This window comes from Gracilinanus agilis, chromosome 2, assembly GCF_016433145.1.
Source record: "Gracilinanus agilis isolate LMUSP501 chromosome 2, AgileGrace, whole genome shotgun sequence".
Taxonomy (NCBI): Eukaryota; Metazoa; Chordata; class Mammalia; order Didelphimorphia; family Didelphidae; genus Gracilinanus; species Gracilinanus agilis.
Window position 1 is genome coordinate 198,655,611 of NC_058131.1, and position 12,263 is coordinate 198,667,873.

General features: G+C 34.4%; 1 protein-coding gene across 1 annotated transcript in view; it reads left to right on the top strand.

Annotated features, from left to right (window-relative positions):
- Positions 1 to 12,263, top strand: part of SNTG2 (syntrophin gamma 2) — a 622,101-nt gene that overhangs the window by 341,991 nt on the left and 267,847 nt on the right. The window contains exon 8 of the mRNA XM_044660932.1: positions 6,786 to 6,877. Coding sequence (XP_044516867.1) covers positions 6,786 to 6,877 — 92 coding nt within the window. The remainder of the gene's footprint in view (positions 1 to 6,785; positions 6,878 to 12,263) is intronic.

The following is a 12,263-nucleotide window of genomic DNA, read 5'->3' on the forward strand; positions in this document are numbered from 1 at the left end:
GAGTTAGAGAAGGAAAAGCCAAAAGACTCCAGTATCTTTGCAAAAAAAACTCCCAAATGGGATCAAAAGTATTGGACATGACTAAAATGACAAAACAACAAAGGAGCATAAAATTGAATATGAAGAGTAAAGTACTTACATACATGTTTTAAGGGAAAGATGCTAGCAAGTGCAAGAACAAGATAATTGATTTCTCATTATTTACATTTCCTTTAGGCATGAAAGAAATATTAACTTGAGCTTGGTACAGATATAGCTGTTTTTTATTGTTTTAGTGGAACTCTTAAAATATTCAATGAGCAAAATGGATTTGTCAAGGATTTGAAGTGATTGAGGAAGAATTTTAAAGGCTTTGCTATCTGTAAATGTTGAACTGTGTTTTAAGAGTTCCTAAATTTTTTAAGCAGTAAAATTTTAAAATAAACCAGTAAGTATGTTTTTGGTCATCATTTGTCTTATTACTAGATGTACTAGTAACCTAAGTTGAAAGCAAACAATCTAACAAAAACTAAAATATCTAGGAAAAAATCTAACAAAAATATTAGAGGATCATAAAATTAGAGGTGGAAGGAAACTCAAAGGCCATATAGTCCAAACCCTTCATTTTATAGATGAGAAAACTGAATTCCAGGAAAGGTAGAAGTTGAATATATCCAAGTTCACACAGGTAGAGAGCCTCACAAAAATTATTTGACCAATGACTTCTTATTCCAATATTTTTCCCATTGTTATATTTTCTACAGTAGTGCCAAGTGTGTTTTTGTATGTATAAATTTTTAAATATTCTGATACATTAGTCAGTCAGCAAGCATTTACTGTGTGACAATATAAATTGAAAAAAGAAAAAAACAGAAGTCACAAAATTATTATTTAAGGAAAAATTATATTTTTAGAGGTTTCTCAAGTCTCTTCTAGGAGGAAAATTGTGCCTTGAGACTTTTGAGTGGTGGGGGCAGGAGTAGGAATTGTGGATAAGAAAAGTTTGCCCTGCTATCCCTAAATTCATGAAGATGACTCACATAAAGAAATTTACTCATGGGTCTGGATAAGATTGCATAGCCTTTTTGAATCCTTTCCCCCAGCTTTGATGATCAGGATGTGGCTGTGGCAAGCAATCATCATAACCAGGAGTCCTGGAAGGAATAGAGGATTCTTGTACCATTAGAATGAATGTCATTTCTAGAAGCATAATTAAAAGCTGAAATTTGAAAAGCAATATTGAGTAGAGGGAATAACTGCAACTTGGATATTTAAATAACTATGACATTAGTCAGAACCAATACAGTGGTTCTGTTGGCATATTCTTCTTAGAACACTATAACTTCTGAAGTTTTGGTGCCATAGTCCATAGTACTTTCTGGTACATTTTTACATTTCTTTTATGTCCTAAAGATCCCTTTAAAATTCTTGGGATTGCTGGTCAAGTTGATAGCTGAGGAAGAAGCAATTTCCTCTATTTTTATTCCTGATGTAATTTTACATTTTCCAATCTTTATTTTAGTGTTTTCACAATGCCAAAGTCTGTTATATAAGTAGAGGAGAATGAGAAAAAAAGTCTGCTTATACCACATGAAGGGCATATTCTCTCATCACCTGTCATCATTAGTCGGTGCATACAGCCAATGCACAGCGTTAATTCTGAGTACTTAGAATTATTCCTCCACCTGAATTTTATGGTGCTTATCTATCAGATGATTGCCAGCTTAATTCTTATTTGTTTCTATCATTCCTGCCAAAGTGATAGAAGTTATGCACCTGAAAGTTTCTAAAGAGCACAAGGCTCTCAGTGTTAGGCTGGTCCCACTAAGCTATCTTGGGAGTATAGTAAATGAGAAAATGAGAGAGAGAGAGAGAGAGAGTAGTGACATCAAATGATGGAAAGAACCAAACTTAGAGTTCACTACAGTTTATCTGGTTTAGTTCCCTCATTTGGGATAGTTATGGTATGAGGAACAGCTATGGTGTGAAAGTTAAAAAGAATATATTTCATAGGAGAGGACCCTGATTCAAATCCCACCTCTGACACCATTTATCTCTCTGAATTTCATCATCCTCAACTATAAAGTAGTGTTAATTTTACCATATGCCTGACAGTTATTTTTATGTTATTATTATTATTTTATTTTAAACTTGTTATAAAGTGCTTCAAAAAACTCTAAGATCTATGTAAATGTAAGGTATTATTACTTAATTTCACAGAAGAACTCAGAATTCAAATTGAGCTTGCTCAGAGCCCAAAGATATTCAATCTGATCATTTAAGTGATGCTGATTCTGCTCCTAAATCATCCTGGCCACAGCCCTTCCTTGCTGGGGAAAGTGAAAGCATTCTCAAGATTACTAGTTATCTAGAACTGGTACAGACTGCCTTAGGGAAAGAATGGTAACCAAGCAACAGACTGTTAGCAGGAGATTTAAGATTAGAGGCTTTAGAAGTGAAAGAAATCTTAGAGAACAATTAGTCCAACCCCTTCATTTTGGGGTAGGGCAAGATGATGAAACTAGGATGGAAAGGAGAAGTGGCTTGTCCATCATCCTATAGGGATAACCTTGGCCACATTATGGGTCAATTGCAGTTTGTACTCTGAAACAGTTCAGTCTAGCCTAAAGGTCCAGTATTTCTCAGTAATTAAGGCACACAGATGTATTCTTGACAACTCAAAATAATTTATTTTTGCCTGAATTACTCAAAAGAGCAGATATGTCTGTGTGCCTGAACCAAATAATAAATCTAGTTGTAGATATTTAGTCGGGTACACAGTTGAGTATTCAAAAGTATTTAAGAAACTATAAAGCCAAGGTTGTCTGACTGCGATTCATTGTTTGTAAAGGTTGGTATCAAAATAGAGTGGGCAGCTAGGAGACATAGTAGATAGAGTGTAAGAGTCAGGAAGACCTGAGTTCCAATATAGCCTTATATACTTAGACTACCTGAGTGACCCTGGGCAAGTCACTTAACCGCTTTTGCTGGAGAATGAAATGACAAACCACTCCAATATCTTTGCCAAGAAAACACCCAAGTGGGATCACAAAGAGTCAGACATGATTGAAACTACTGAACAATCAAAAAATAAATCAAAGCAGGGCTGACTAGCAGTTGATATTATGTCAATATACTTTCAGTGCAGAGTTCAGTTTGAATTTCGGTTAGGGTGATCCAACAGGAATGATACTTAGTGAGCTAATATGTTTTATATTTTTCAGAAGTTAATTCTAATGTTAATGAAGGCAATCCATTCCATATCACAAAATAATGATATGATAAGAAAATACATTAGCCTCTTAATATTTTCGTTCTGATAGTATTCACAGAATCATACATTAAGAGTTTTAAGGAAACTTAATAGTCATTTCAAACAACCTATATGGTTTTCATAAAGAAGGAAACTAGGTGTCACAGAAGTGAAATGATTGATCTAAGGTAACATCTATATTGATTCAGAGCTGGAATTCATATTTACCTGCTCCAACTCACAAAATTCAACAATTCAGCTGTTGTTTTGTAATGCAGTTTTTATGACTTAAATTTTAAGATCTACAAGAAATCATTTTACACCAATTCCGACCTCCAAATCTATTTATCATTTGTGAATTTTCTGAAAGAAATGATCATTACCCTTATCAACCAGTTCAGAGAAGAACTGAAAGCAAGAGCACACATATTACTGACCAACTTTCACAATAATATGGCTAATTATCAATTTATTCCTTCATTTAACTGCTTTTTATTGAATGTTCTCTGTGGACACACAGTTGTACTTATATATGCATGGAATGGGACGAGGAGAAATATAAAAGAACTAGAACACATCATACCTAATTTAGGGAAAGAGAGAAATAAAAGCTATCATGGAAAACCAGTAGTGGATATACAGTTTAGTACATAAAAAAGACTTTTTTGGCTAATGTTCCAAAAGTGTCATTAGGTTGGTCAAATAAGACTTTTTGGAGAGAAAGAGTTTTAAAAAATGCCATGGATGGATATAGAAAAGGTTTTGTTTGTTTTTTTTAAATCAAGGATAATGTGAATATACATATATTCTGAAATCCTGAGAGGGGTTTTATATATATATAAAACCCCTCTCAGGATTTCAGAGTTAGAAAGCATCCCAGAAGACATGTTGTCCAATGCATAACTGAGAATCCTCTCTTCCACATCCCCTTCAGGTGTTTGTCTAGCCTGTAAAGACTTTGCAGGAAGCCATGTTGGCCAAGCATAAGTGCCAGTTACTTTATTTGGCAGTGAGGGCATTTTGAGCTGGCATGAGACAAAAGTCAGTTGAGATGGGACTATAAAAGCAGGAGAAATCAATGCATCTCTCTCCCAAACTAGGGAGATTGCTGGGAGGAGAAGGGTCAGACAGCATTAAGTGTCTAAGCTGCTGTTAGGGAAATTCTGGGTTTACCATCATCCAGCATCTATTAATCAACACCAAATACCAGCATAAAGTCAACATGAAGATCAACTACAAAACTATCTCTAAGTAAACTGAAGAAACTTCAAGCTTTCAGGCTAGGCTAGTCAGCCAATTAGCCAAACAGACTTCAAGATACCAGGTTTACCATCAACTGCATAGTTAGATAAAGGATTAGGGTTTCTCTTTAATCCCTCTTTCCATCACAACTTCCCAAATGCCTCCCTTTACGTTATCCATTGCCATTAAATAATTGTATTAAGAAAGCCATCACTGGCTTCCTTATTCTGAAAGTTCAAAAAATTGTCAGTTGGAGATTCATCTAGCCAATGGTGAAGGCAGTTTTACTATTAGTGATCTTCTGAGCAAATCCATCTTAAGACATAGTCAGAAATTCAAATCAAGGTCACCATCCTGGAAGATAATAATCAATCAAATTACTGATTGTGAAACAATCATTTCCTCATTAGTTAGGTGGGAACTAGGGAAAGCATTTGACTGGCAATTCATATCATTATATTCAGTACAGTTTGGAGTCACAGTTAAGATCAGTAAAGCTGCTGATAAGCAATCCTATTTTGTTATCCAGATAAGAGGTTTCATCAAACCTCTCTGCAGGGAGGCAGCTGGGTAGCTCAGTGGATTGAGAGTCAGGCCTAAAGATGGGAGGTCCTAGGTTCAAATCCAGCCTCAGATACTTCCCAGCTGTGTGACCCTGGGCAAGTCACTTGACCCCCATTGCCCACCCTTACCACTCTTCCACCAAGGAACCAATACACAGAAGTTAAGGGTAAAAAAAAAAAAAAAAAAAAAAAAAAAAAAAAAAAAAAACCTCTCTGCAGTTCCCACCTCCATCTGTAAGATTCCTGAGGCTGTACAATAATCATCTACAGAACTCCCAGACAGTGCCCCAGGATCATGACAAGCCTTATATTGACTTATTGCTTTCCAAATACCAACCTGATATCCTAGTGGAATATTTCCAGTGGAAACATTAAACTCAAATCTTAGGAAATCAGCTCCCCACCTCACCTCAACTTTTGACCATCCTTCCAGTCATTACTTCTAGCCTGACCTCCATAACTATCTAAATGAGGAGTAATCTGTATAGAAAAGGGAAGCATCTGCCCCACCTTTTTTCTAATAGGGATTGGCAAGAAGCATAGCTCAAGTAGCAAGGTGCCCTCTGGGATAGACAGGAGGTAACACACTAGACAAATTAATCTGCTATCACCTACTCATTCCTTGTCTCCCTTCAGATAATAATGGAAGCCCATTAGGCTAGCACCCTAAATCCAAGAGTTATTGTAAAACAATGACTTTCAGATCACAGATCCTACTTTTTTCAAGAATAGTAGCCCCTCCAACCTTTCAGATCACTTGCTCAGCTGCTAGTCCAGGCTTCTAAGCCATCAGATAATCAACCTTAAGGAGATAGGACCTAGCAAGTTCTTCTGGTGATACTACTACCTTTGTCTCTGTGATAACCATTTCTACTTTAGACTCAGTCAGTGGCACAACCAAGTGTTTAGAGTACAAAATTGCAATGGGGCAACTAGTTGCCTTGATGGATAGATAACCAGGTCTGAAGATAGGGAGTTTCTGGGTTCAAATCTGGCCTTAGACACTTTCTAGCTGTGTGACTCTAGGCAAGTCACTTAATCCCAAATGCCTAGATCTTATCACTCTTCTACCTTACAATGGATATTTAGTAATTGATTCTAAGATGGAAGGTAAGGGTTTAAAAGAAAGAAATTGTATTAAAGAGGAATCATTATCATATTTCTATACCCTAAGGACCAATGATCCCTTCCTCTGGCTGAAAGCTTAATACTTCTTTTGGGATATTAGCACCTTGAGAACAGGAACTACCTCACTTCTAAGGAGTAATTAATATTCATTCATTTATTCACTCATTCATTTGTTCATCTACAATATCCCAAGGAATGGGAATTGTGCAGCCCAGATCCATTGGCTGGAAAGGATCAGGAGTGTATAACAGAGTAATGGAATAAACCATAAATTTGGAATCCAAAGACTTGAGTTTGAAACTCAGCTCTATTGTTACCAATTATATGACTCTGAACAAGTTCAATTTCTTCATCTTTCATGTAAGGCAATTGAACTAGTTTATCCATTAACTCTTTTTTCATCTTTTAAAATGAAATGATTCATGGGGCACAAATAGTATATAAAAAGGATAATTAGCATGATCAAGAAATAATAACAGATTATATTTTATTATGGAAAATTATTTTTATCTAGAGAATTGATTCTATGTTTTGGCCATATATTACTATTATTATTTCTTTTCTTTCTTGTGTTTTTTAAACTATGATTTAGCAATAATTTTCTCTCCTCTGATTTTCAGGATCCCCAGGACCATCCAGTGATCACAGCAGTGGTGCTTCTTCACCTCTCTTTGATAGTGGTTTACATTTAAATGGAAATTCCACCAACACAGTAAGCATGCTCATTATTATGAGCTTTATTTTAACTAGTTCATTCAATAAAACATGCAAAAAGTGCCTACTATGTTCATTATACTATGTTTTCTTCTGGGGAAATAAAAAGATGAGAAAAATTGCAGAATACCAAAAGATACAGGACAGAGGCAAATAATTATATTAAAAAATGGTAGCATGGTTAAGTGTATAAAAGGAATTTTAAAATACTTCAAGATCAGATTAAGAAAAGCTAGCTTCTAGCTGAGAAGTCAGGAAACTAAGAATTTATGGAAGCCTCAATTTTCTCTTATGTAAAATGAAGAAAATAAACTAGATCATGGGTATTAAACTCAGATAGAAACCAGGATTACTTATCCATACATAAGGATATCTAAAAGACATATGTTGACTTAGATTCAAAATGTAATATTATCTATGTTTTATTATATATTTATTTTGTTATTTTTTTCCAATTTCATGTTACTGTGGTTCATGCAGCCCTTATGAGTTTTTTACCTCATGTATTTGATACCTCTGGGCTAGATAACCTTTAATTATCTTGAAGTTCAAAAATGATGATCCTTTGAGCTGAATGTTGAAAAATAATTTGAATATCAACATGTAAACCGAGGGGAGAAGGGATGCAGGGAGAAGTGACATACTATTTATAGAGAATAGCATGATAAAATATATAGAGATGGAAAAACATGAAAATAATATTTTAATAGTAGAAGTATCAAGAGATAGGGGATGAGAACAATACATATTTCTAAAAAAATTTCGAAATTGAACTCAGAGATTGAGAAACTAAAGCCCATGGGCTAAATTTGAATAACCAACTGTTTTCTGTAACTTGCAAGTATAGAAACAAAAGCATATTTTTGTCCTACAGGCTATTGTTTGCTGAGGACTAATCTAGTTCCTTAACCAGTATATTGGGCTAACCTATTCTCAACAGAGAAAACTCAGTGGAATATAGTTTTAAAAAGTAATCCTGTTGGAATTTACTTTTATGTTTATTAATAGTTCATACCACTGCATTTTGAAGCTGTCTGAGCTGATAAGTCAATGATACTACACTAAGCCCAAAAGACTTAGACCTAAAAAGGCAGTGAAAGATACTTAAAATTTATCTGAAATTTGTCAAGTTCTATTCAAGTCCAAGGAGACACACTAATAACTCAAGATAATCTTTGGTGGATAATTTGAAAGAACCTTTAGAACTGTGAATGCTAAATAGTTAGTGTAGTTTCATTCTCATCCCATGCCAAGAAATATTGAAGCAGGATAAAATTGTGAAGTAAGCAACATTTCTATTTGATATCTATCCTGCTGGGTTTTTTTTCAGGGCTTCCCACCACTTCTAGTAACTATCCCATGACCAATTCTCAAAGAGGCTCTTTAGCAAGCCCTCTGATATCTACTGTTATTTCATGCATTTCAAAATTATGAGAAATATTTTACACCTGAATCCCTTTGAAGAAAAAAAGGAAATGAATTATACAAATTACAATCTGTTTAATCTACATATAAGACCTTAGAGAAAAGGGGTCATGATCTTAAATGTTTTCACTGAAGTACTTGGAATTTTCTGCACATAGAAGTATAGAATTCCAGAGGTATGATGAACCTTAGAGGAGATTTAGTCCAATTTAGACCATCTGATTAGTCAAGTCCCTTCATTTTATGGAAGAGGATCCTGTCGCCCTAGACAGTGACTGCTCCAAGGACATAGAACTAGTTAGTGGGAAATAGAAAACTTACAATAAGCACTACTAAAGTATTTATTTTAAATATTGTTTATGACATTTTGTATTATATAAAAGTTATGTAACAGTAGTAGCACTAGCAGTGGTGATGGAGGAAATGGTAGTGGGTATTGATAGTGGTGATAATAGTAATAATAATAATAGTATTAGTAGTAATAACAGTAATTTCATAAACAAGCTTTCTTCTGACCAAGGAATTAATAGTATCATGTATTTTAGCTTTTGTAGTCATATTAGAGATAATATAATACAATTAACTTACCCAAATATGAAGGAACTGAGTCACAGAATAGCTAAATAACTTGTTCATGGTCATGCAGAGAAAGCAGCATAACCAACATTTGAACCTGCATTCTTTAACTTTAAATTCATTGCTATTTTTCCTATACCAAAGCCTTATTATAAGATCCATATAAAGTTTTAATTAAAAAGCCATATTAAATATCATCCTTCAACTAAGTAACCAAAAATCAATACTAATTGGCAAATTAAATTCAGCAACCAGAACCAGCCTTCAGACTCCAGGGTGCCATCATGCCTATCCCACAGAACCAATTCACCTTGCTGCTATCATTTTAGCAGGGACAGGGGAGTAAAAGGGGAAATTCAAAAAGTATTGCTGCTCCTCCATAATTCTGTGAACTCTAGCCAAACATTAAAATGAGAGAGTTGAAGTAAATATTCTCCAGATTCCTTTTTGCCTTCCCTAAATTGCTACAAAGGTAAAATAAACAAGAAAACAGTTTCTGCAATACCATTTCTCAGGTATCATTCAGGAGATCTCTTCTATATTTTGGTTCCTTGATGACAAGGACAAGTAATCTAAATTTTATATGTTCATTAGCGTACCTAGAACAGTGCTTTGTATAAAGTTGACTCATAAATAGGTCTGTTCGTTTGTATGTCTAATGTACTTCTCAAGTGACAGCACTTAGATAGAATTGGCATTGTCCCCCAGTCTAGATGTGTAGTTCATGGTTCCAAGGCTTTTACCACTTAAGGTGTGAATTTCCAAAAGGAAACTGTCAAATATGTATACTAAGAGAAATTCAGGACAGTTTTTGTTTTCTATTTTTTCCACATATTGTTTAACACTGTAAGATGGCTGGAAGGGGAAATGTATTCATGAATTATTGTACTTTTTTTCTTTAAAGAATGTATAAAATGTAGTAATTCACTCCCCACCCACCTAATCCCCCCCAAAAAATAGGATTTGATGAGTCATTGATCAAATGAATAAACTTACAGAACTAACACAATCTCTGTATTGGAGAATGAATTGCATTCCCACTCTGCAGCTGCCTTCCCTTTGTTAAGCTGTCCAGGCATAAACATACTCAAAACTGCCAAAAGTGCAACATTGATTTCAGTCTCACAGGAGTTAAGCCAGGGGATGATTGTGTCATTTTCATAGCTGCTTTAGAAATCAGAATTTCAGTTTTCATCATCTTGTATTTTGTGACCTTTGAACATCAGCTGCATTTGGAGCCCCTGCTTTCAAAAGATATTTTCCCATTATTTGGGAATATAGACTTGCTTTTTTAAAAAAAAGGCATCTTGTGTTTTAAAAGTGCATTAGGCTTCTTCACATTGGTATTGTTATAGTGCTCCACAGTTATGCCCAATACACATGTTTAGATGGCAACTCCAGATCCTGGGGGCCATCAACCCTCCATGGACAGAGTTGCTATATTTCCCCCAGGTGATTGTGATTGAGAACAGACCTCATAGGCTAGTGAGTTCAGAGTGCATGAAATGATAGAAATTTATTTCAAGTAGTCATATCAGAGAGCTGCTGAAAAATGTTTCTGTATTTTTTGGGTAAATTATTCTGAAATTTCTAGAAAAAGGTAACTGCAGTCTATCTCTAACGGCACTAACTATACAGGAATTTTATTAAAAGTATCACCTTATTTCTGCTCACTATATATACACTATAAAACTAACTTTATAAAAGAATGCAGATGAAGTTCTATCTATATTTAACTTCAGTATTCTTGTGATATGTCTTATATCCTAATTTTAATGGCTAAGCATTTTAAAAATAGTATTAATTGCTCATTTGTCTTTTTTGGGAATTCCTTTAATCTCTTGTGCCATCCTATATGATGATTTCATTCCATTCAATTGAACTATCATTTATTAGTCACCTGCTATTTATAAGGTACTAGATTTAGTAAGAAGAAAACAAATATATGTGTATATATTTATTTATCAAATGAGGTAAAATATATAAATACTTTGCAAATCTTAGAGAGCTGTATAAATTCTATGTCCATGTGCATTTTATAAATTGTTAGATATACAGATATAACTATATATGCATATATATGTTTTATAAATATTTATATGTATATGCATATTTTAAAATGCATAAATTCCTTTATAATACGTATAGCTATCTATACTATATAAACTTTTAAATATGTTATAAATATGTATATACACACACACACACACACAGAGATGCTGCTCTTAAGGAGCTTACAGTGTAATATAGGGTTTGGGCAAGTATACATCTAGTCATGATACAAAAGAGAAAATGAGATAAATGAAAAGATGTGGTCCAGGAAAAGTGGGACTAGGCATTAAGAGAAGAGATCTCTGAATAGGGAAGGAAAAGAACTCCAACAGATAGGCCCATCCTCAAGCATTTATTAAGTGTTTACTTTATGCCAGATACTATGCTATGTTGTTAGATTGACAATACCAATGCTAACAAAAGAAAATCCTTGCTCTCAAAACTTTCATTCTAATAAGGAAGAAAGTAATCATAAAGAGGATGAGGATGATTATATTTAACACTAGCATTTATATAGCACCTATAATATGTCAGAGACTGTGCTAAACAATTCTTCCTCGGAATGTGGATAGTGTTCTTTCTCATAAATCCCTCAGAATTGTCCTGGGTCATTGCATTGATGCTGGTACAGAAGTCCATCACGTTCAATTATACCACAGAGTATCAGTCTCTGTATATAACATTCTCCTGGTTCTGTTCCTTTCACTGCATTAATTCCTGAAGGTCGTTCCAGTTCACATGGAATTCCTCCAGTTCATTATTTGAGCACAATAGTATTCCATCATCAGCATATACCACAATATGTTCAGCCATTCCTCAATTGAAGGGCATACCCTCGTTTTCCAGGTTTTTTGCCAATACAAAGTGAGGAATATAAATATTTTTGTACATATCTTTTTCCCTATGATCTCTTTGGGGTATAAACCCAGCAGTGGTGTGGCTGAATCAAAGAGCTTACAGTATTTTAGCACCCTTTGGGCATAGTTCCAAATTATCATCCAGAATGGTTGGATCAATTCACAACTCCACAAGCAATGTATTAGTATCCCAATTTTGCCTCATCCCCTCCAACATTTATTACTTTCCTTTGCAGTCATGTTAGCTTATCTGCAAGGTGTGATGTGGTATCTCATTTGTTTTGATTTGCATTTCGCTAATTATAAGAGATTTAGAACACTTTTTCATGTGCTTATTGACAGTTTTTATTTCTTTATCTGAAAATTTCCTATTCATGTCCCTTGCCCATATATCAATTGGGAAATGGCTTGATTTTTTATACAATTGATTTAGTTCCTTGTATACTTGAGTAATTAGACCTCTGTCAGAATTTT